The following is a 25260-nucleotide window of genomic DNA, read 5'->3' as shown; positions in this document are numbered from 1 at the left end:
GTTTCTTATTAGGCTCAGCTGTGCCCAAGACCTGTGTCTTTTTTCTGAGAGAGAGAGAGAGAGAACAAAAACCTTTCATCTTCTTAAGTTAGACCAAGAGCAAGTATGACAGAGGCAAATTCTATGCTAGGGATCATTAGGAAGGGGGAAGAAAATGAAAATGCTAGTATTACAATGCCCTTATACAAATCTATGGTGCAGCCACATTTGGAGTACTGTGTGCAGCTCTGGTTACTGTTTCTTAAGAAGTTTTTGTTCTCTCTCTTCTCTCTCTCTCTCTCTTTTTAAAGGGGGAGCTTCAGCAAGCCCAGTCAATAATAATAATAGCTCATGCGGTAATACTTGGAATACTGCGTGCAGTTTGGGTCACCCTATCTTAAGAAGGATGTTGTATTTTAGTACTGGGGAAAGTGCAGAAGGTGGCAACCCAGATGATCAGTGGCCTGGTGCACCTTATGAGGCTCGGCTACAACACCTGGGGATCTTTAGTTTGCAAAAGAGGCAACAAAGGGGAGACATGCCTAAGGTGTATAAAAGTATGCATGGAGAGGGTGGACAGAGAGAAATATTTCTCTTTCTCACATAACGCTAGAATCAGGGGCCACGGCCATCCCATAAATCTGAAGGCCGCCCACATGACTGCCGGCTCCGTCACGGAGCCGGCAGGGGCTGCAGGGACCGGGGACCACGTGCCACGGCGACACACAAGCAAAGAAATTAGGTTAACGGAGAGTTCACTCTGTTAACCTCATTTAAGGGGAGAATGTTCTAGGCAGGCTACCCTCATTGGGAGCACCAGGCTTGCCCGCAAGCCCAGGGGTCCCCACGATTGAGGGAAATTCCATCGATCGTGGAAATATCCTTTATGTTTCCATTGTCTAGGCTCCCTGGACTGCCAGCTGGCCCCACAGTAGCAATAGAAGGCAATAGAAGGTCAGGGAGATGCGAAGGAACTTATGGGTGGGGAGCAGTGGAACTTGCTGGCCGTTCACTTTGTGGGGTGGGGTCCTGGCTCCCCAGAGCCATAGGCGGTGGGCCTCTGGTCATCTTCTGACCCTGGACATGAATACCATCATTTTAGCACCACCTCTGAAAACCTCTTTTGAGCATTTGGAATTTCAAAATCTGTTTGCTGTGGTGGGGACAGCTGTGTTCTGAGAAAGATTAGGCCAAAGCCTTGGAATGAGTGCAAGCCATCCCATGCACACCAAAAGGGATGCCCGTATGTTTAGGTCACATTCAGTAGACTGGTGCTGAAAGTGATGAAGTTGGCTTCAAAAATTACCTGTCGTCCTCCTCCTCTTCTGGAACTTTAAGGAAAGCCTGTTGCTAGCTCTCTTACTTTCTCACCTCCACCCCAGCACCCACCCACCCAAGTGTGAAGAGCTGAAGTGGAGTATGTTGGGGGGAGGGGGTGACAAACAGAGTGTGGGGGGGGGGGAGAGAAGGGAGAAATGAATGAACCTGCTGCGCTCGTACACAATTGTAAAATCCATTCTTGAAAGCAACCTGGTTCTGCTGATCACTTAGATATATAAAGAAAGCATCCTCCAAGGGAGAAACGGGAGAGAAGTTGCTGCGGGCGCCCCCAACCTGCGAGGCTCCTTGCCTGGGAGGAGGGGGAGGCAGTGGCGGGCGGTGACGTCACGCAGCCCCTCTCCTCATCCGAGGAACTCGCCCCGACTCACGCGCTCCACCCTGCCAGAAATCCCCCTTCCGTGGCCCCTCCCCTCTGCCTGGAGGACCGCTGGGCAAGGGAAGGGAGTCGCGCTTCCTAGAGAGCCACCCGAGAAGACGCGGGGCGGGGTCACTGCATGTCTGCATGCACTTGGTGTTCCGTCTTGCTTGTCCTGCATGCAGCAGCAGCAGCAGCCGTCAGCCCTGTTTGTGTGAAGAATCTGGTGAGTGCAAAGTGAGGCTCTGGGGTGCAAGGGAGCCCTCCCCGCCCCCGGGACCAGGCAGGGAAAGCAAGGCCAGGCAGGCCGGGGAGGAGGCTTGGGGAAGTCTCAGGAGGAGAGAGGCCCATCAACTGGAGGCGCTGCCGCTCAATGGCAGTGTCAGTCTGCAGAGCTCCTACATCGCATGCAGAAGAAGCTGCCAGGTACAAGCCCTGGCTGGCAGCCTCTCCATGTCTCAGCAGGCCTGGGAAAGGCGGTTCAACACGAGCTGGACCGAGAGGGTGGCTCCGTAGAAGGAGCTCCCTAGCCAGGCTTCCCTCTGGGATCAGGTCAGAGAGATCTTTCTCCTGGTGGCAAGAAGAGCTGAGAAAACTGGGGCCATAGCTCAGTGGTTAAGCATCTGCTTGCAGACAGAAGGTCTCAGGTCTCTCCAAGCAGGGCTGGGAAAGGCTCCTGCCTGAAGCCTTGGAGACGCCACTGCCAGCCAGTGTAGACAATACTGAGCTAGATACATCAAGGGTCAAACTCAGTATAAGGCAGCTTCCTATTGCCCCTAATGACCCCTGGAGGAGCCCCACAAGAGAAGATTGAGCTGGATTCACCCAGGATCTGAAAGAGTAGCAGTTAACCTAGTCTTGAGGCTGAAAGGTCTTCCCCTGGAATTCTGGTGGGTGGGCTAAGCTGTCCCCCTATTGGGCTCTGGAAAATATGAGGGGGGTGGTGGTAATTGGTGCTGAGAAATAGTGATACAAAAGTCTGCCATGTTCTGATCTTAGAAACCCTTCGATTGCCCCTGACCACCACTAGGAATCCATACTGCTGGGCGTGATGGACAAGTCATCTCACTCAGGATAAGACACTGTTTGTAATCCATAAATAGGGGGATCCTGCATCCCAGCAAGCATGAATAAGGAGATTGCACAGAAAGGCTCTTGATATTAAATGATGGAGAAAGGGACACTGAGTGTTCAAGATTGGGAGACCAATCCTGCAGCAGCTTCACCCATCCTGCGGCAGTTTCATTGGTTACTGCTCTGCTTCTGGGCTCAATTGAAGGTGCTGGTTTTGACCCTTAAAGCTCTACACGACTTGGGGCAGGGGTACCTGTCGGCCCTATGAATGTGCCAGGGCCCTCCGTTCATTGTCTGAGGCCCTGCTCATGGCCCCGCCACTAACAGAGATCCGGTTGGCAGGTACTAGAGACAGGGCCTTTTTGGTTGTGGCCCCTCAGCCTTGGAACACCCTCCCTGAAGAGGTTTGCCATGCTCCCTCCAACAGTGCTGTTTTTTAAAAACAACAACTAAAGACATGTTTTTAAGGAGGCTTTTTAATGCTCCATCTTTGGTTCTATCTGGTATGTTCATTAGTTTTTCTACTTTTCAGTTATTAGCTTTTAAAATAGCGTTTAATTTGAATCTTAATTCTGATTGTGTTTTTTAACCTGACTTTTAACTTCTTTACTCAATTTGGTTAGTTTTATTACTTTGATTGTATATTCTATCTATTATTGTTGTGAGCTGCCCCCAGCAGTAGTGTACTGGAGGGGCGGGGTATAGAAATGTTAAATAAATAAATAATTTCTCCATGTGTGGCTCAGTTGTATGAACCAAACACTAAACTGAGGAAGATTTTGAATGATACAGAACCCTTCCTCCAGCCTAACTGAAGGGGGGGAAACTTAAAAATTAGGAGGGACTGTTGCTGAATAGGAGTTAGATGAAATTGTGTTGGTCTTTGATGCTCTCTGATTCTTCATGTTTTTTTCTTCTTCCCCATTTTCTCAGGGAAAAGCTGGACTTTGAAAGTGAATTATATGCCTGTCTGGAAACAACAATAACTTTCAGTGCCACCAGCAAACTTGCCTTGGCCTTGTGTGACTAAGAGGTGGATTTATCACATTCTTCTTGCCCTGAGAAGCAAAGTAGCATTAGAGGAAGAAGAGCTTTTTGATGTCTTGGGAGCTTAAGCTGAGCTTAGAGAGACCATGGATGTGCCAAGCCCAGCAAAGAGTGGATCAGGGAAGGGAACAGAAAAAGGCCCTCCAGCCACCCAGTCTGGCAATGATAAGGCATTCTGGGAAAGTACAGTGCAGAAGATGCTGGGAGGGGACACCACCAGCTCAGATGTCCAGCACAGGAGATTCAGGCAGTTCCGTTACCAGGAGACCGAGGGCCCCCGAGAGGTTTGCAGCCAACTCCACCAACTTTGCCATCAGTGGCTGAAGCCAGAGACACACACGAAAGCTCAGATGCTGGACCTGGTGATCCTGGAGCAGTTCCTGACCATCGTGCCCCCGGAGATGGAGAGCTGGGTCAGAGAATGCGGAGCGGAGACCAGTTCCCAGGCGGTGGCCCTGGCAGAAGGTTTCCTCCTGAGCCAGGCAGAGGAGAAGCAGCAGGAAGAGCAGCAGGTGAGAGAGCATTTCATCCTGGTAGTTTCAAGGGGCTGGAAGTGTGTTGGATACTGTCCTCACGAGTTCTATCACTTGCTGAGTTTTATGCAGAAATTATCTGAACTCTGATCTCCCCAGGCTCATGGTTCAGTTATACGTTGTGTGCTGGATAATGTTTTTATTTAACAGGAGTCTCTCAGCCCTATCTGCAGAAGGTGCAGATGCTCTTCCCTCAGCAGCCCGCTCCCTAAGGGGAATATCTGACAGTGCTCACATGCAGTCTCCCATTCAAAAGCCAGTCTGGGTGGACCATGCTTAGCCAAGGGAATTATTCATGCTTGCTACCACAAGACCAGTTCCCCTCCCATTCTTCCCTCTTCTAGTCCCTTCTAGTATCAGTCTTAAGTTACTATTCCAACCAAGTGGTTGTTACGTACTTGCCTGCCAACGACCTGGTTCCTTGTGGGTTACCTTAGGGCCCTCTGGGTAAGAGATTATCTTAGGAGACCCAAAATCAGAGACTGCTGCGAGAGGAACATGCCTCTGTTATGCAACTAGGGCAGACCCTTTTTAGCTAAGAGGACAGGTCATGCTTGCTACCACAAGACCTGCTTTGTATCCCACTTCTAAACAAAAGTGCTCCAAGTGGGATACATAAATATGTAAGAAGTTGGTTCTGTGACCCAGAATGGCTCAGAGCTTTAAAAAAAGAAACAGAAGGAGCCACTGGAGGATACAGTGCTGGGCCTGGATTGGAAGAGCATCTGCAGGCTTGCATGCAGAAGCTTCCAGGTTCCCTCCTTGGCATCTCCAAGATAGGGCTGAGAGAGATTCCTGCCTGGAACCTTGGAGAAGTTGCTGCTGGTCTGTGTAGACGATACTGTGCTAGGTGGTCCATTCGGATGACCCGCTATGAGGCAGCTTCCTCTGTTCCTCTGTCTGTTCCCTCCTGCTAAATATCAGAGAATCACCACTTTTTAAAGGCGCGCTCAGTCATCATGGGTTATCTTCTCTCTCCAAAGCTCTTCTGCTGCCTTCTAGAGGGCCTTCTGATCTGTGAGGCCTTGACTAGGAGAGGTTGTTCCCGGGGATGCCTGCTCTTTGAAATGCCTTGCCAGAGGGTATTGGAATAGGAACTGAGGAATGGAAATGCCTTTTTAAAAATACCCCCCACTGCGGCCTTCTCCTGTTTCAGACAGATGGGGTGTTAGCCCAAGCAGCCCCTGAGCTCCAAGATTGCGAGACGGCTCTGTTAAGAGGGATCGTGCAGGAGAGTGATGGAGGCCCCATTGCGCTGGGTAAGGATAAAGGTAAAGTGTGCTGATGAATCAGTGTCGACTCCTGACAGCCCTGTGGTTGTCTTTGGTAGAATACAGGAAGGGTTGACTATGGCCTCCTCCCACACAGTACGAGATGATGTCTTTCAGCATCTTCCTATCTTGCTGCTGGCCAATAGAGGTGTTGCCCATAGTCTGGGAAACAGACCAGCGGGGATTCGAACCGGCAACTTCATCCTTGCTAGGCCAGTTATTTCCTGCTGCGCTTTTGGCTTGGGTAAGGATGCATGGGGTGTCTTTCGACTTGGCTCTTCTCTCTTGAGAAACTCGAGGGCTGCTAAGGGGTTCCCCTTGAGCCTGTGTGTTGGAGATGCTTCTCTTGAGCCTGCTGAGTAGAGCTCCAACACAAAGCTTTGCATGAAGCCCTGAAGTGACAGGAAGACAGACTGATTTCACTGCTGCCACTTCCATGGAAAATGCCCTTCAAGCCCAAACTCTCTTCCCGCTTCCAGGCAGTGAAATGATGCTGGCGACTCCTCCTGGACCTTCTCCTCTTGGTGGTGGAGTGGAAACTGTGGCTGTGCACTCACCGGATCAGGTAGGAGATGAATCCCTGGTGGGGATGGGGAGAAAAGCAGCCCTCGCCTCTCTCTGGACCCCAGTGAGCCTCAGTCAAAGGGGCTCACTTCTGACTCTGAAAGCCACAGAGGAAATGTTGGGTCCTCCAGGAGAACCTTGAGCCTCCCCTTTCTGGCAAGACTGATGGAGATACAGTGAGGTGGTTCTCAGGACCAGCCATTCCTGGGTGAGGCAGTGCTAGCCCGGGAAAGGCTGGTGGTGAGAAGCACTGCGATGGCTCCCGATCCCGGTGCTCCTCTTCCAGGTAGCCCACCTTGGAAACCCCGGCTCAGAGTGAGGTAGGAGGTCACGTGCACACTTCTTCCCTCAATGCCCGGTTGTATGTCCTATTGGGGCTCTAAAAATGGCCGCCGGGAGTGGTGACCATAGAGCTCTGACTGTTGAGCAGCCAGGGAGAGTAGCCCTTCTGCACTGTAGCAGGCTTCCTTTGGACTGCCCACACAGGGCATTGTGGGATGAGGGAGGACTTCTTCCTTTCAATCCCATCTCAGGCAACTAAAGCAGGTAAGTCGACCCTGCCTCCCCCCTCAGCTCTCCCCAGCTTCAGTGCCATGGGTCACGTGTCCAACCTTCATGTTGTATTGCTCTTTTCAGGAGTCTGTGAGCTTGGACGAGGTGGCTGTGTGTTTCTCCGAGGAGGAGGCGGCTCTGCTGGATCCAGGCCAAAGGGCTCTGCACAGGGAAGTCCTGGAGGAGATTTCTGGGCATCTGGCCTTTCTGGGTAAGCCTCCCTCCTTGCCTCGGCTGATGGTTGTATGAACGTAGAAATGTCTGCTCTTGTCAGTCTGTAGCAAAGCACTCTGGGGATGACAGTGGCTGGACAATGTTCCTTGGATTTTCTTCTTATTTGATGAAAAAGGTGTTTGGTTGCCACCAGAGCCTACAAGACCACATTCCTGAAACCCTCAATCGAATGGCAAAACCCGCACAAGCTCCTCTTCCAAGCTGGCCAGACTGTGAGCTCCCTTCAGCCTCGTGAACCTCTTGCCACTACACTGGGTGGTGTCGGACATGGGGATTGGAGATTGTCTCCTGGCGTGGTCTAAGAGGGCGCTTTCCTCAGGGTTGGGGTTTCCTTGTCTGCACTGGGGCTGAGAGGGATACACCCTACAGATCTGTGATCGCTGGGATTCTAAAAACGGCCTGGTTTCTTTCCTTCTGAAGGAAGAAATTCCGTTCCTACACTTGAGCTCACCTCCTGGCTAGAATAAGGTCTGGAGGAGAACTGGTCCTGTTTTCGCAAGCATGCCTTCTCCCCTGGACTAAAGAGGGTCTGCCCTGGGTTGCCTCTGAATGGGGGCACCATCTGTGAGCACTGTCGGGCTCCCCTTTGGGGTTGGGGCTTCTCTGGGGAGAGCCCCTCATGCTTGCAGGCAGAAAGACACAGATTCCCTCCCTGGCAGCATCTCCGAGAGAGGGCTAAGAGAGAGTCCTGCCTGCAACCCTGGAGAAGCTGCTGCCAGTCTGTGTAGACAATACTGAGCTAGATGGACCTATGGCCTGACTCAGTATAAGGCAGCTTCCTATGTCCCTATGAAAGGGAGGGTGCATTTGTGGAGGAAGGAGAGGGATCAACAGGGAGTTGCTTGGCTGTGTGGTGGGCCTCTTTCTCCAGCAGGTCCTCCGGCTTGTTCTCCCCGGCAGAGCTTTTCCTCGTGCTGAATGTCACCCACTGGAAAGATCTGACAGGGTAGATGGCCAAGGAATAGCTGAAGTGATTCTATCTGCCGGGTGAGAGAGAGGGTACTGTTGTAAACTGGTTATCTGTTCTGATAGAAGAAGGAATTTTAAAATTTTCTGAATTCATTTGTGGTTTGGCTAGAATCATGGATGTCCTTTGATCATTTTAGATTTTCTCAGTCCATCAGCTTAATATATAAGATGATATACTATATCTCTCATTTAATACAGCTGGGACAGAAAAGACTAGAAGATTCAAGGTTTTTTTTAGAAATTTCCTTTTTAGTTAGTGTTGGAGAATAATACATAACAAAACATATTTTATTAAATATACACATTATAAGACTCTGTTAACCCACTTAATGAAAGTTTTCAAAGAACGTTTTCTTTTTCATCTTTCTTTCTTTCTTTCTTTCTTTATTTATTTATTTATTTATTTATTTATTTATACAGGTCTCAAATCAGATGCAGGACAAAATTAGAGCAAGGGAACTTATACTCTCTCTCCTATAGAATACAGAAACTAATCATTAATACTTAACACCATGTTTTTAGCTTGTGGGGCTCAAACCACAGAGCATTGGGGATGTCTTGCTCTGCGTTCGAATTACTCGTATTATTTCTATTTTATATGTCATAGTTGGGTTGGTTCTCTCCTCTTTAGACTGCCTGACAGTAGGATGATCAGTCATGCTGGGGCAGACTTTTTCTTTTTTAGTTTTCCCTTGAGGGGTTCAAGATTCTTTATTGATAGCTACTGATGCCTTATGCCTAGTTAAGGACTTTCTAGATTCAACTAATACTATTGTATTTTCCTGATGTTTTGGTTTTGATGGATAAGACGTTGTATGTAAACTTGTGTGGTTTTGTTGGATTCTCAGAGATGTAACCTTTCTGTTTCTACGTATAATACTAATAAAAGCATTGAAAGAAAGAAAGAGAGAAAGAAAGAAAGAGAGAGAGAGAGAAAAGAAAGATATGTAGATAAATAGATAGATCTGACAGGGGGAGACAGTCAACGGATAGCTGGAGTGATTCTATCCACGGGGTGGGAGAAGGTTTCAGCCATGCAAAGAAGGGTGTCCAAACGGTGGAAAATGCATCTCGTGGAGCAAGTGGCTGCCAGTTGAGACCACTCACTAGAAAGGGGTGCGCAAAGTGGGCCTTCCAGCTGCTCTGGAACTAAAACTCCCATCTTCCCCAGACAGGATAAATAGTGGCTGGGGGTGATGGGAGTTGTAGTTCAGCAACAGCTGGAGGGCCCAGTTTGCTCACCCATGCAATGGAGGCCGTTTTCTTCTTGCAGGAACTGCCTTTCCACTGCCTGTTTGACATGGTTGTCTCCTCACAGCAGTCAGCTGGGCTTGCTCCTTGAGATGAGACTCTGTTGCTCCTTCACCAAGTTCCTCTTTTTATTGCTGCAGGTGATTGGAGGGCAGGAGAGAAACCTGCCGATGGAGCGAGAAGGAGAACCGAAAGGAGCCAGAAGAGGAGGCAGACTAGTCCTTCTGAAGGGCCAGACATGCATTCCATCCCAATCCCAGGAGAATGCCACAAGGGAAGCCGAAGGAATAAGATCCCTCAGGATGTAGAAACCTTGACTAGTCAGCCACATCTAAGCAGACATCCAAGAATCTGCACAGGAGAGAAACGCTATACTTGCTCAGAGTGTGGCAAGAACTTCAGTCGTAAGGATATACTAACTTCCCATCAAAGAATCCACACAGGAGAGAAGCCATATTACTGCTCAGAGTGTGGAAAGAGTTTCAATGATAAGTCAGGACTTACTGTCCATCAAAGAATCCACACAGGAGAGAAACCGCATACCTGCTCAGAGTGTGGAAAGAGCTTCACTTGGAAGTCAACGCTTACTTCCCATCAAAGTGTTCACACAGGAGAGAAACCGCATACCTGCTCAGAGTGTGGAAAGAGCTTCAATACTAAGTCAGGACTTACTTCTCATCAAAGAGTCCACACAGGAGAGAAACCCTATACCTGCTCAGAGTGTGGAAAGAGCTTCATTAATAAGTCAGGCCTTACTGTCCATCAAAGAGTCCACACAGGAGAGAAACCCTATAACTGCTCAGAGTGTGGAAAGAGCTTCAAGGATAAGTCAGGACTTATTGTCCATCAAAGAGTCCACACAGGAGAGAAACCACATACCTGCTCAGAGTGTGGAAAGAGCTTCAGGCAGAAGGGAAATCTTACTTCCCATCAAACAATCCACGCAGGAGAGAAACCCTTTACCTGTTCAGAGTGTGGAACGAGGTTTACCCGCTATCCTGATCTTATTTCCCATCAAAGAGTCCACACAGGAGAGAAACCACACTCTACTCAGAGTGTGGAAAGAGCTTCAATGATATGTCAGGACTTACTGTCCACCAAACAATCCACGCAGGAGAGAAGCCTTTTAAATGCTCAGAATGTTCAAAGAGCTTTATTCAAGGTGTCAAGCTTACTGTCCATCAGCGAGTCCACATAGGAAAAAAACTACATACCTGCTCAGAGTGTGGAAAGTGGTTCAGTCACAAGTCACAGCTTTCTAAACATCACCGAGTTCACATTTGGGATAATAGTCAAAGGTGAATATTCACCTTAGTTGACTTTCCACAGAGACGGGTGAGTACTAAGACCTGACTTTGTCTTTCTTCCCAAAGTGGTGACAGACTTCCACGTGGCTCAGGAACTGCACCTGCCAGTCTTCTTTCCTGACCCCGTCTCAGAAAGAGACAGAGCATACCATTCTCTGGATGAGGACGAAGCACTGGCCTTTTATGTGGATAGGACGAAGCCTTTTAGAAAATCTAATTGGCTGTTGGTTTGCTATGCGGGTTCCTTCAAGGGAATGCCTGTCTCGACTCAGAGACTCTCTGTTTGGGTGTCTGGAACCATCACTTTGGCTTACCACACTGACTTCCAAGGCTTTCTGGAGAGCCATTCTTCTAGATGAAATCTGCAGGGCGGCGACCTGGTCTAGACCTCCCACTTTGCCTTGGATATCCATTCCCTGTCATGGGCAGCATATGGTGCTTCAGTTCTCTGGACTGTTTCCCAGTAGGCTGTTCCCTCCTTCCAGGTAAGGAAAGCTTGCGATGGTCCCAAGTGTGATGCACAGAGACCACAAAGGAGGAGCGCAGGCTTCCTACCTATAACTGTAGTTCTTCAAGTGGCCTAGTGTGCATTCACATGTCCCACCCTACCTCCCCGCAGCAGCCTCTTGGGATTTCTCAGGTCTTTGGTTGAGGCAGTCTCCTTGACTGAGGATGGGGGGTTGGGTATGATCCTATAGAGGGAGTTTGGGTTCTCGTTCGCTTTTCTTCTTAGGGTGAAGCATTGGGATGTCTATGTGCAAGTATTTGCATATTTTTCCCTTGGGCAGATGAGCAAGAATACAGCCAAATGTCCCTGTTCAAATCCTAGACATGGACACTGTATTTCTTCAAATGCATGACAACATTTCTCCTGAAATCTGTAGTTTTCAAGGGTATGACAGATCCAAACCCTCCCTTACTCTAGGGAACCTAAAAGACAAACTGAGATTCCCTTTTGGTCTCCATGCTCATCTGTCCTTTTGCTCCAACGTCTTCTCCCACTTCCTCCAGATTTGGTCTATAGATCCCTGGGATAAGATCCTTTTATTTAAAGAACTGTCCATTTATTTCTACCCTCTGTTTCCTGTTTTTGAACTAGTTACCGATCCACACATGAACCTATCCTCTTATCCCATGACTGCTAAATTTTCTCAAGAGTCTTTGATGAGGAACTTTTGTCGAAAGCTTTTTGCAAGTCCAGGTATACTGTGTCAACTGGATCACCTTTATCACCTGTTGACACTCTGAAAGAACTTTGCAAAGTTTGGTGAGGCAAGATTTACCTTTGCAGAAGCTATGCTAGGTCTCCCTCAGCAGGGCCTGTTCTTCTGTATGCTTAACCATTTGATCCTTGAGAATGCTTGTAGCGACCAGGCTCCCCAACCCCAATAGAGCTAACAGGAAGTGAACCCCTGGCCTTGACTGACAGGCTGGCGACCCCCAGGGCTGACCAATCAATCCACTAGGTGGGTGGGACATGAGGGCTGATGCTGGGAAGAAGAAGGAGAAAGTAGGAGAGGAGAGTGAGGAGGTGCAGGAAATCCAGCATGGTGACTCTGCAGATCCTTGAATGACAGTATTGCAGGAGGTTTGATCTCATCAGGATCTTTGGTGAGTTTTCAAAAGAGAATGGGCTTTGGAATCTAGCATAGGGAAAAGTATGCTTAGAAAGACCTTGAGTCAGGAGTTATTTTGCTTTCTGTGTGTGCTTTGCATTCTTAAATACCTGTTCTTTGTAACTGAGTAACTAAGATTTCAATGTGTGCCGTTTAAGAAAGATCTGGGTGTTTTGGAACACTGTTGTAACCAACCAAAGTGCAGCAGTCTGTAGTATAGAATAAACTGTGTTGTTTTTGTTCCTTTCTTCTTACAAGCCTCCCAGAGTTGGTTATGAACTCAGAAGAAGGGGAGGTGGAATCCCACTAGTGCACAGCGTCTCTAAGAGTTCAGCTCAGCTACCAGTAGCTCCAGGTGCAGGCAAGCGCTTGGGGAGCAGGTTTTTGTTTGTATTTGCCTAATAACCCATTCAAAAGAAACCCTAGACTAAAGCACTCTAGTCCAGTGTTCCGACCTCTGAAAGTTTAGAGGGCTTGGTGGCAGGGAATTTCAACTACCAGTTTCCCATTTTCTTTCATTAACTGCTGGCCCTAAAAGTTAAAGATTAAAACTCCAGTCAGCTTTGTAAGTTCAAGTTGACTCAACTATTATTAGTGTGGGGCCAGCTGGCAGTCCAGGGAGCCTAGCTGCTAATCACTAGATGATGGAAACATAGAGGCTATTCCCATGTTCGATGGAAAGTGGGTTAAGGGAGCTTAGCCCACTTTCCATTGATCGTGGGAACCCCTGGGACTGTGGGTGAGTCCTGTCCTCCCAAAGCGGCTAGCCTGTGTAGAAACACCTCATTTAACAGAGCAAGTGCTCCGTTAACTTCATTTCTTTATGTTGCGCTGTGGTGTGTGGCGACACATGAGTAGACCACTGACTGGGAGGCTGCAGCCAGCTTCCTGGGCTTGGGGGTTTCTCCAGGATGTCCCACACACTTGTATGCTACATCTTGGGACCTCCAGGGGCCACACGGCCCCCAATCCCTGCAGCCTTTTCTGTCTCCGTGACAGAGTCAGCAGCCGTGTGGGTGGCCAATCCGGTGCTGCCTTTTGACCCTCTGCGAGGACTGCAGACCCAACAGAAGCCCTTCTCAAGGATCATGAGAAGAGCTTCATACTCTGGTGGTTAGCAACATAGTCTAGTGATTAGTAACTTCTCTGGATTGATGCCAAAAGGCATATATAGTTGAGTTTTATGCGCTATGCTTCTGCTCTGTGGCTACCTTCTTGGGACTATTTCAACTCTTGGTGAGGAAACAGCAGCCATTCCTGGGAACAAGCTGAATCTTCGAATCCTAGGCAGTAAACCCCACTTTCTCACTCCCGGCTCTGCTGCATTCCTGAATGTTGGAGTGGAACCATCACCTGCCATCTCTTTTTGTCCCATCATGTGGCTGAGATCAGAAGTGGGGCGGGCTGCAGCTCCAGATGGCATCGGCCTTTTGCACCAATAACTCTAATGACCCCTAGGAGCAGTGGAAGTAGAGATAGTTAGAGTCTCCTCTTGCCTGCTGTATCTCTGCTTCTATGATCCCTCCTTGATAGAATGCACTCAGGAAGCTCCTGGGAGTGATTTCCTTTTTCTACTTCCCGAATTCTGACTACCATGCAGCTCAGCTGGTATGGGCCCCGCTGGTGGGGCGTGAGGCACCATTAAGTGTAAATTAGTAGGTGCTTACCTCCTGTACCGCAACACGGGAAACCTCTTCCCAGCTGCGGCTCCGCATCCAGCACCCACTGTGGCAGAGGATCAACTCCACCACTCAACAAATGGCCTCTGACACCTAGGTGGTGAAGCCGATCCTCTTCCTGCTGACAAGAGCTTCCAGGTGCGGCAGGACAGGAAGTAAGCACCTAATAATTTACGGGAGGTAAACACCTAATAATGTACACTTAAAGGCCACCACTGTCACCATGCCTCCACTGTCACTTTGTAGATAGCAGCTAGGGGCTTTCCTGTTGATGTGGATGGGGCTTGTTCCTGGGGCCGCTTAACCATTCAGTCAGACACAAGGATCGGGAATTATTAAGTGAGGTTTTATTGCTCTGCAGATAGCAATAGGTAATCAATAGGCTCATGCTCACAAACAGAATACAGTTTGGTTACAGGTGCATCTTACATTTATACCAACAATCTAAATGGTGCTGACACCCTAGACACAGTATACATGGCCCAAGTATCTAGTATGCATGCGAATGATTCATTGTTCATCGGGTGATTATTCCTTATTTGGTTAGATCCTGTTTTCTTGACTGTCAGTGAAAAACAGTGAGAACCTTGACTATGTTAACAAGTTTCATAGATACAATTTTGCTGCAGTAAAGGCAGTGATGTAAATTATGTCCCTGAGCTGGGCTGGGGTTAGAAATGGGGTTTCTAAGTAAAATGGATTTGCTTTTGTTTTCTAAACACATCACTATCACCATGTACTTCTAAATAAAGAAGGTTGGTTTCACCTTGAATCAATTTTCATTCTTATTGTTTACAAGCTGTTACTTCTGAGACCCTGTTAGCGTCTGCTGTAATGGAAGTGAGTTAACTTCTGAAAAACTCATATATATGTATATGTACAGTACTGTTGTCTTTCACCAACTGCTAAGGTTCTGTTCCTGGAATTCACAGTGGTTGGCAAATTCAGTTGACAAGGCATTGAAATGAATGGGAAACGGGGTTATGGGAATTGCGATTGGGAAAGTACCTAAAAATAAAGAAAAAAATAGAAAATATCCCCTGACCCCCAGAAATGAAGCACCCCCAGACTGTGTACCTGTTCCTTTTGGGGATGTATGACCCCATCCAGAATAGGCAGATCAAAATTGTCTTCTGAGTTCCGATCCCGCAAAATAAGTCCCTCCGTCAAATCTGGGTTCAGTCTCAGTTTGTTATTCCTCATCCAGCCCATCACTGCTTCCAGCAGGCATTTAGGGAAGTTATGTCCAATGATGTTGAAATGGAGAAGTGGATTTGGGTGTCATCATCAGCATACTGATTATACCCTGCATCAAATTTCATGATGATCTCTCCCAGCGCTTTCATGTAGATGTTAACATTGGGGACAATACGGATTCCTGAGGAACACCATACATGAACTTAGATTTTGTAGAGCAACTGTCTCCAAGGAACACTATCTGGAATCTGCCTGAGAGGTAGGAGTGGAGCCACTGCAAAGCAATGGAGGTAAAAGTTTTACCAATGGAGGTAAAAGTTCGGTGGGCAAAGTTTGCACTGCCACTGTATGATAGCATTTGTTGCCCTGCTCTCAGTGAAAATCTCTCCTTGGTTAAATAGCCTTGCGAGAGCGGGTTAGGACAAATGTTCTGTGCATTGAAAGAAACAAAGCTTAAAGTGTAAAGACAAATAAGAACAAGTTTGTTATTTACATAAGATGGAAAAGTTTATTCTTTCCATAAGACACAAACAATGTGTTAGGGAGGGCACACAGACTACTTTACAGATAAGCAGCTGTGGACACATCTGCCTCCCCTAAGAGCTAACGGGCCGTAGGGGCTGCGGGATGTGCTCATTAAAAACTCTGATCTCTTCGTTACCCCCGGAGGCCACCCTCCTCAGCAAGGAGTGATCAGCTTTGTGCCCCAGGGCATGTTGTGGGCTATAACTGGCCCAAGCACCATGAAGCCATGTGTCTCCTCTGGCTGCTCCTTCCTGGTGTTAGGGCAGGCCGTGTCTCAGCTTTTGTGCCAGTCCTGCTTTACCCCTCCAGATTGGTCCTCCTTGCTGACCTGGTCTGCACAGCATGTCTGGCTCCTACGAGAAACTGGCCCCACACGATCAGGCCTCTTTTGGATTGACCCTTGCTACCCACTCTCGGGAGGCATTCGGGTCCCCGCTTTGGCCTCCAGCTTCCCGGCCCATTCCTGAGGAGAGAGGTCCCTCGGGAACAACTGAGCTCCCAGAGTCCATTCACCCCACTGGACAGAGAGGGGTATAAAGAACTGCTGTAACCCTTGCTCCCCTCTATCCCTGCTCCTTCCAAAAAACCTTCCTTTTCTAACCAGCCTGGAGTCTATTTAATTTGGACATTGAGCTAAATTGCCTACTCAGACATTTTATATTCAATCTCTATATTTTAATAATAATATTGCATTGCCTTTTAATCAATCTTTTTTCTACTGTAAACCACACACACATACACCAAAACCCTTTAATAAACCTCATTGTATTTGAACCTCAAACTCTCTGTCAGTTTCTTTCCAGGAACAAAAGCTTTGCACAAATTTATTCAAACATGGGACTAATCTATTTTAGGTGTGCTAATTCTCCCACACAAGCCTAAAACGCAGTCAGGGGTCTTTGCCAATTCCCCGGGGAGCAGCCCCAGTAACACAGTCTCTCCCAGGAGCTCTGGCTTGCAGCTCCTTCTTCCGTCCCAACCAAACTCCCAACTGCCCCATATGTCAGCATCTGAATCACTGCCCCTGCCAACATACAGGGTTTCCATGATGACCTCTACTCCCTCACTCTCCAAACCACTCTGCTTGTGAACATCTCCTGATGTTTCCTCCACACCATTCTCACCAGAATGGTGGGTCTATCCTGAAATAATGGTCCTTAATAAGTAGTGTTGGTTTATTAGTATAATAAACCAATAAATAATAGTATTAATAACTCTATTATACTTTTAAAATAGAATTTAAGTAAAACTTAAAACTTTTTTTCTTTTTTATTGTCTTGATGAGGTCACCTTAAGTGGCGCAGTGGGGAAATGCTTGACTAACAAGCAGAAAGCTGCCGATTCAAATAATATAGTGGGCAGCAGTGATATAGGAAAATACTGAAAGTGGGAGGAGGCAGAGGCAAACCCCTCCTGTATTCTACCAAAGAATACCACATGGTTCTGTGGGTGCCAGGAGTCAAAATCTAAGGCACACTTTACTGTCTTGACAATGCATCAGCAATTACATTCTGTTTTTCTGAAATGTGTTCTATAACAAAAATGAACTCTTGCAAGATCCATGACCAACACTGAAGATTGGTGTTACTATATAACAACAATAAACTTTGTTAGCCGCCTCATAACAAATTATTCTCTGTGAGGATCACAACAGAGGATTAAAACATACAATAAACACACACAGCGCATTCAATCATAAAATAGAGGAAAATACAAGGCTACAACACCTAGGGCTTTTTAGTTAAGAAAAAAGACGACTGTGGGGAGACATGATAGAGGAACATAAAATTATGCATGGTGTGGAGAAAGTGGATAGAGAGAAATTCTTCTCCCTCTCACATAACACTAGAACCAGCGGTCATCCCATGAAATTGATTGCCAGGAAATCTAGGACCAACAAATGGAAGTACTTTTTCACACAATGCATAATCAACTTGTGGAATTCTCTGCCACAAGATGTGGTGACAGCCAACCACCTGGATGGCTTTAAGAGAGACTTTGGAATGCTCTCCCAGTGGCCATTCGCTCCTTGGACTCCATCACGGTTTTTAGAAAGCTTGTTAAAACTTGGCTTTTTATCCAGGCTTTTACATAATTGTTTTTACTGCTGCTTCTATGTGTTTTCACCTGTTGTATCGTTTTTATGCTTGCATTTTATAGATTTTTAAATTTGGTTTGTTTTATATTTTTTAGCTTAATACTTTTATTGTATGTTTTAACTTTTGTAAACCGCCTTGGGGTTGTCTTTTAACGAAAGGCGGTATATAAATGCAACAATCAATCAATCAATAAGAGGGGTTTGGATAACTTCTTGGAGGAGAGGTCTATCATTGGCTACTAGTTGGAGGGCTATAAGCCATCTCCAGCCTCAGAGGCAGGATGCCTCTGAGTACCAGTTGCAGGGGAGTAACAGCAGGAAAGAGGGCATGCCCTCAACTCCTGCCTGTGGGCTTCCAGTGGTATCTGGTGGGCCACTGTGTGAAACAGGATTAGATGAGCCTTGGGCCTGATCCAGCAGGGCTGTTCTTATGTTCTTACCCAGAAAGGCCAGATGCTCAGAAATCTCCTTGGTGACTTCCCTGTGCAGAGCCCTTTTGCCTGGAGGGCTATAGGCCACCTCCAGCCTCAGAGGCAGGATGCCTCTGAGTACCAGTTGCTGGGGAGTAACAGCAGGAGAGGGGGCAGGCCCTCAACTCCTGCCTGTAGGCTTCCAGCAGCATCTGGTGGGCCACTGTACGAAACAGGATGCTGGACTAGATGGGCCTTGGGCCTGATCCAGCAGGGCTGTTCTTCTTACAATATAAAACAGCTTTAAAAACTCATTATAAAATTAGTTAAAAATCAGATCAAATCTGAAAACTAGAATTTAAAAAGCCTGGGTTAACAAAAAGGTCTTTACCCATTTGTCATGGACTGCAACATTTCAGTGCTTTGTGGTGAGTTATCACACAGTCAGTTCTTGTCCCCAGACAGATGGTTGGAGTTTCTCCGCTGCCCATACAATTGCTGGGCATTCTTTTGGTATGGAGAAGAGTTTTCTCTCACGCCATATTACCAGAATAAAAGCCCTGCAAAGCATTACATCTCCTTCCGCTTTCCATCCCAGAATCCATAGACTGGGGAGAAACCAGACACGTGCCTAGAGTGTGGAAAGAGCTTCAGGCACAGCACAAGCCACCATCGACACCAGAGAGAAGTCCTGTTCCTGCTCAGGAAATAGAAAAACGTTTAGCGACAACGATGAAGTTGTTCTCCCGCAAAGGATCAATCCAGCAGAAAAACCATAGACCTATTCAGACGCCTCCTCCTCTGGCCTGTCTGAGACCAGGCCAGACCGTCGCCTGCGCTGCATCCCCCCCCCCCGCAGCGCCCCACACATGCATCCTCCAAGAGAGAAAGGGGAGAGAAGTTGCTGCGGGCGCCCCCAACTTCCGAGACTCCTTGCCCAGGAGGAGGGGGGCAGTGACGTCATGCAGCCCCTCTCCTCATCCGAGGAACTCGCCCCGACTCACACGCTCTCCGCTGCTTGAGATCCCCCTTCAGTGGCCCCTCCCCTCTACGTGGAGGACCGCTGGGCAAGGGAAGGGAGTCGCGCTTCCTAGAGAGCCACCCGAGAAGGCGAGGGGCGGGGTCAATGCCAGCATGCACAATGCACAGACTGTTCGTGTCCCGTCTTGATTGCTTTTCCTGCATGCAGCAGCAGCCGCCTGCCCTGTTTGTGTGAAGAATCTGGTGAGTGCAAAGTGAGGCTCTGGGGTGCAAGGGAGCCCGCCCCGCCCCCGGGACCAGGCAGGGAAAGCAAGGCCAGGCAGGCAGGCCGGGGAGGAGGCTTGGGGAAGTCTCAGGAGGAGAGAGGCCCATCAACTGGAGGCGCTGCCGCTCAGTGGCAGTGGCAGTCTGCAGAGCTCCTACATCGCACAAGCCCTGGCTGGCAGCCTCTCCATGTCTCAGCAGGCCTGGGAAAGGCGGTTCATCACGAGCTGGACCGAGAGGGTGGCTCCGTAGAAGGAGCTCTCTAGCCAGGCTTCCCTCTGGGATCAGGTCAGAGAGATCTTTCTGCTGGTGGCAAGAAGAGCTGAGAAAACTGGGGCCGTAGCTCAGTGGTTAAGCATCTGCTTGCAGACAGAAGGTCTCAGGTCTCTCCAGGCAGGGCTGGGAAAGACTCCTGCCTGGAGCCTTGGAGACGCCACTGCCAGCCAGTGTAGACAATACTGAGCTAGATCGCTCAAGGGTCAAACTCAGTATAAGGCAGCTTCCTATTGCCCCTAATGACCCCTGGAGGAGCCCCACCAGAGAAGATTGAGCTGGATGCACCCAGAATCTGAAAGAGTAGAAGTTAGCCTAGTCTTGAGGGTGAAAGTTCTTCCCCTGGAATCCTGTTGGGTGGGCTAAGCTGTCCCCCTATTGGACACTGGAAAATATGAGGGGTGGTGGTAATTGGTGCGGAGAAGTAGTGATTCAAAAGTCTGCAGTGTACTGATCTTAGAAACCCTTCCATTGCCCCTGAACACCACTAGGAATCCATACTGCTGGGCGCGATGGACCAGTCATCTCACTCAGGATAAGACACTGTTTGAAATCCATAAATAGGGGGATCCTGCAGCCCAGCAAGCATGAATAGGGAGATTGCACAGAAAGGCTCTTGACAGTAAAATGATGGAGAAAGGAACACCGAGTATTCAAAATTGGGAGACCAATCCTGCAGCAGCTTCACCCATCCTGCGGCAGTTTCATTGGTTAATCGTCTGTTTCTGGGCTCAATTGAAGGTGCTGGTTTTGACCCTTAAAGCTCTACACGACTTGGGGCAGGGATACCTGTCGGCCCTATGAATGTGCCAGGGCCCTCCGTTCATTGTCTGAGGCCCTGCTCATGGCCCCGCCACTAACAGAGATCCGGTTGGCAGGTACTAGAGACAGGGCCTTTTTGGTTGTGGCCCCTCAGCCTTGGAACACCCTCCCTGAAGAGCTTCACCATGCTCTCTCCCTCAGTGTTTTTAAAAAAACAACTAAAGACACATGTTTTTAAGGAGGCTTTTTAATGCTCCATCTTTGGTTCTATCTGGTATGTTCATTAGTTCTTATATGTTTCAGTTTCTAGCTTTAAAATAGCTTTTAATTTGAATCTGAATCCTGATTGTGGTTTTTAACCTGACCTTTAACTTCTTTACTCAGTTTGGTTAGTTTTATAACTTTGATTGTATATTCTATCTATTATTGTTGTGAGCTGCCCCCAGCAGTAGGGTACTGGAGGGGCAAGGTATAGGTATCTTAAATAAATAAATAATTTCTCCATGTGTGGCTCAGTTGTATGAACCAAACACTAAACTGTGGAAGATTTTGAATGATACAGAACCCTTCCTCCAGCCTAACTGAAGGGGGGAGGGGACTTAAAAATTAGGAGGGACTGTTCCTGAATAGGAATTAGATGAAACGGTGTTTGTCTTTGATGCTCTCTGATTCTTCATGTTTTTTTTCTTCTTCGCCATTTTCTCAGGGAGAAGCTGGACTTTGAAAGTGAATGATATGCTTGTCTGGAAACTACAATAACTTTCAGTGCCACCAGCAAATTTACCTTGGGGTTGTGTGACTAAGAGGTGGATTTATCACATTCTTCCTGCCCTCGGCAGCAAAGTAGCATTAGAGGAAGAAGAGCTTTTGGATGTGATGGGAGCTTAAGCTGAGCTTAGAGAGACCATGGATGTGCCAAGCCCAGCAAAGAGTGGATCAGGGAAGGGAACAGAAAAAGGCCCTCCAGCCACCCAGTCTGGTAATGATAAGGGATTCTGGGAAAGAACTGTGCAGAAGATCCTGGGAGGAGACAGCAGCAGCTCAGATGTCCAGGTCAGGAGATTCAGACGGTTCGTCTACCAGGAAGTTGAAGGGCCCCGAGAGAACTGCAGCCGACTCCACCACCTTTGCCAGCAGTGGCTGGAGCCAGAGAGACACACGAAAGCTAAGATGCTGGACCTGGTGATCCTGGAGCAGTTCCTGGCCATCCTGCCCCCGGAGATGGAGAGCTGGGTGAGAGAATGCGGAGCGGAGACCAGTTCGCAGGCGGTGGCCGTGGCAGAAGGTTTCCTCCTGAGCCAGGCAGAGGAGAAGAGGCAGGAAGAGCAGCAGGTGAGAGAGCATTTCATCCTGGTCGTTTCAAGGGGCTGGAAGTGTGTGGGACACTGTCCTCACGAGTTCTGTCACTTTCCCACTTTTGTGCAGAAATCATCTGAACTCTGATCTCCCTAGGCTCACGGTTCAGTTATACGTTGTGTGCTGGATTATGTTTTTATTTAACAGGAGTCTCTCTCAGCCCTATTTGCAGAAGATGCAGATGCTCTTCCCACAGCAGCCCCCTCCCTAAGGGGAATATCTGGCAGTGCTCACATGCAGTCTCCCATTCAAATGCAAACCAGAGTGGACCCAGCTTAGCCAAGGGGACAATTCATGCTTGCTACCACAAGACCAGCTCCCCTCCTATTCTTCCCTCTTCTAGTTCCTTCTAGTATCTGTGTTAGGTTACTATTCCAATCAAGTGGTTGTTACGTACTTGCCTGAAAATGACCTGGTTCCTCGTGGGTTACCTTAGGGCCCTCTGGGTAAGAGATGATCTTAGGATACCCATATTCAGAGACTGCTGCAAGAGGACTGTGACTCTGTTATCAGGATCATTCAGCTACCATAGGAACATAGGAAGCTGCCATCTACTGAGATAGACCATTGGTTTGTCTAGCTCAGTATTGTCTTCACAGCTTGGCAGCAGCTTCTCCAAGACTGCAGGCAGGAATTTCGCAGCCCTATTTTGGAGAATTCAGGGAGGGAACTTGAAACCTTCTTGCTTTTCCCAGAGCAGCCCCATCCCCTGCAGGGAATATCTTACAGTGCTCACATTTCTAGTATTCCTTTCATAAGCAACCAAGGCAGACCCTTCTTAGCTAAGAGGACAGGTCATGCTTGCTACCACAAGACCTGCTTTGTATCCCACTTCTAAACAAAAGTGCTCCAAGTGGGATACATAAATATGTAAGATGTTGGTTCTGTGACCCAGAATGGCTCACAGTTTTAAAAAAAGAAACAGAAGGAGCCACTGGAGGATACAGGGCAGGGCCTGGATTGGAAGAGCATCTGCAGGCTTGCATGCAGAAGGTTCCAGGTTCCCTCCCTGGCATCTCCAAGATAGGACTGAGAGAGATTCCTGCCTGGAACCTTGGAGAAGTTGCTGTCGGTCTGTGTAGATGATACTGTGCTAGGTGGTCCAATTGGATGCCTTGCTCTGAGGCAGCTTCCTCTGTCCGTTCACTCCTGCTAAACATCAGAGAATCTCCACTTTTTAAAGGTCAGTCATCAGGGGATATCCTCTCTCTCCAAAGCTGTTTTGCTGTCTTCTAGAGGGCCTTCTGTCCTGTGAGGCCTCGACTAGGAGAGGTTGTTCCCGGGGATGCCTGCTCTTTGAAATGGCTGCCCAAAGGGTATTGGAATTGGAACTGAGGCATGGAAATGCCTTTTTAAAAATACCCCCCCCACTTCCGCCTTCTCCTGTTTCAGACAGATGGGATGTTAGCCCAAGCAGCCCCTGAGCCCCAAAATTGCGAGACAGCTCTGTTCAGAAGGATCGTGCAGGAGAGTGACGGGGGACCCATTGCACTGGGTAAGGATAAAAGTCAAGTGTTATGTTGAGTCGGTGGTTGTCTTTGGTAGAATACAGGAGGGGTTGACCATGGCCTCCTCCCGTGCAGTACGAAATGATGTCTTTCAGCATTTTCCTATCTCGCTGCTGCCCAATAGGGGTGTTTCCCATAATCTGGGAAACATACCAGCGGGGATTCAAACCGGCAACTTCATGCTTGCTAGGCCAGTCATTTCCCGCTGTGCCATTTGCTTTGGTAAGGATGCATGGGGTGCATTTCGACTTGGCTCTTCTCTCTTGAGAAACTCCAGGGCTGCTAAGGGGTTCCCTTTGAGTCTCTGTGTTGGAGATGCTTCTCTTGAGCCTCCTGAGTAGAGCTCCAACACAAAGCTTTGCATGGAGCCCTGAAGTGACAGGAAGACAGACTGATTTCACTGCTGCCACTTCCATGGAAAATGCCCTTCAAGCCCAAACTCTCTTCCCACTTCTAGGCAGTGAAATGACGCTGGTGACTCCTCCTGGACCTTCTCCTCTTGGTGGTGGAGTGGAAACTGTTGCTGTGCACTCACCAGATCAGGTAGGGGAAGAATTCCTGATGGGGTGGGGGGAGAAGCAGCCCTCGCCTCTCTCTGGACCCCACAGTCAAAGGGGCTCCTTCTGACTCTGAAAGCCACAGAGGAAATGTTGGGTCCTCCAGGAGAACCTTGAGCCTCCCCCTTTCTGGCAAGACTGATGGAGATACAGGAAGGTGGTTCTCAGGACCAGCCCTTCCTGGGTGAGGCAGTGCTAGCCTGGGGAAGGCTGGTGGTGAGAAGCACTGCGATGGCGCCCGATCCTGGTGCTCCTCTTCCAGGTAGCCCGCCTTGGAAACCCCGGCTCAAAGTGAGGTAGGAGGTCACGTGCACACTTCCTCCCTCACTGCCCGGTTGTATGTCCTATTGGGGGTCTGAAAAGGGCCGCCAGGACTGGTGACCATAGAGCCCTGACTGCTGAGCGGCCAGGGAGAGGAGCCCTTCTGCACTGAATCAGGCTGCCTTACCACTGCCCATGCAGGGCATTGTGGGATGAGGGAGGACTTCCTCCTTTCAGTCCCATCTCAGGCAACTAAAGTAGTGCCGCTCCAGTGAGCATGTGAACGGTGGCACCCCACCCCAACTCCGCTTGTGGTGGGGAAGGTAAATCGATCATGCCTCTCCCCTCAGCTCTCCCCAGCTTAAGTGCCTTGGGTCACGTGACCAACCTTCATGTTGTATTGCTCTTTTCAGGAGTCTGTGGGCTTTGAGGAGGTGGCTGTGTGTTTCTCCGAGGAGGAGGCTGCTCTGCTGGATCCAGGCCAAAGGGCTCTGCACAGCGAAGTCCTGGAGGAGATTTCTGGGCATCTGGCCTTTGTGGGTAAGCCTCCCTCTTGGCCTTGGCTGATGGTTGGAATCAAAGTAGAAATTGCTGCTCTTGTCAGTCTGTAACAAAGCACTCTGGGGATGACAGTGGCTGGACAGTGTTCCTTGGATACTCTCCTTGTTTGAAGAAAAAGGTGTTTGGTTGCCACCAGAGCCTACAAGACCACATTCCTGAAAGCCTCAATCGAATGGCAAAACCTCCACCAGCTCCTCTTCCAAGCTGGCCATACTGTGAGCTCCCTTCAGCCCTTGCCTCGTGAACTAGGCTTGTGCCTGAAACGTTTCAGAGGCCATTATGAAGGCCTCTGAAACGTTTCGGCGCTGGGGGCGGTTTCGGCGCCAAAACGCTGACAGGGGTAGCACTTTAAGGGCGGGGGAGGGCGTACCCCATCGGCCATGTGCGCGCACGACGGGCACAAGTGTGCTCGCGACTTCCGGCCACTTCCGGCCGATAGGGGAAACGGGGCGGCAGGGAGGAACGCTGCCGCTCCAAGGGGCTTCAAAACAACAGCGTGCCGGCGGGGGAAATGCGGCGGGAGGGGTGAGTACACCCTCCCCGGCCCTTAAAGGGAACCTCTTGCCACTACGTTGGGTGGTGTCGAACACAAGAATTGGGGACTGCCTCCTGGCGTGGTCTAAGAGTCATGCTTTCCTCAGGGTTGTCGTCTGTGGCTGAGAGGGATACACTCTACAGATATGTGTTTGCTGGAATTCTAAAAATGATCTGGTTTCTTTCCCTCTGAAGGAAGAA

General features: G+C 48.8%; 1 protein-coding gene and 1 pseudogene across 1 annotated transcript; both read left to right on the top strand.

Moving 5' to 3' along the window:
• Positions 1–2583: 2583 nt before the first annotated feature.
• Positions 2584–25260, top strand: part of LOC128341975 (zinc finger protein 585A-like) — a 42343-nt pseudogene continuing 19666 nt past the window's right edge.
• Positions 7817–14544, top strand: LOC128341964 (gastrula zinc finger protein XlCGF8.2DB-like). The gene is given in 3 exon segments (XM_053288689.1): positions 7817–7937; positions 9311–10216; positions 10219–14544. Coding segments are annotated over 2 exon segments (1062 nt in total). The 5' UTR covers positions 7817–7937; positions 9311–9408; the 3' UTR covers positions 10473–14544.

The sequence above is a fragment of the Hemicordylus capensis genome, chromosome 2 (assembly GCF_027244095.1).
Source record: "Hemicordylus capensis ecotype Gifberg chromosome 2, rHemCap1.1.pri, whole genome shotgun sequence".
Classification (NCBI taxonomy): Eukaryota; Metazoa; Chordata; class Lepidosauria; order Squamata; family Cordylidae; genus Hemicordylus; species Hemicordylus capensis.
This window is presented reverse-complemented; position numbering and strand designations above follow the sequence as displayed.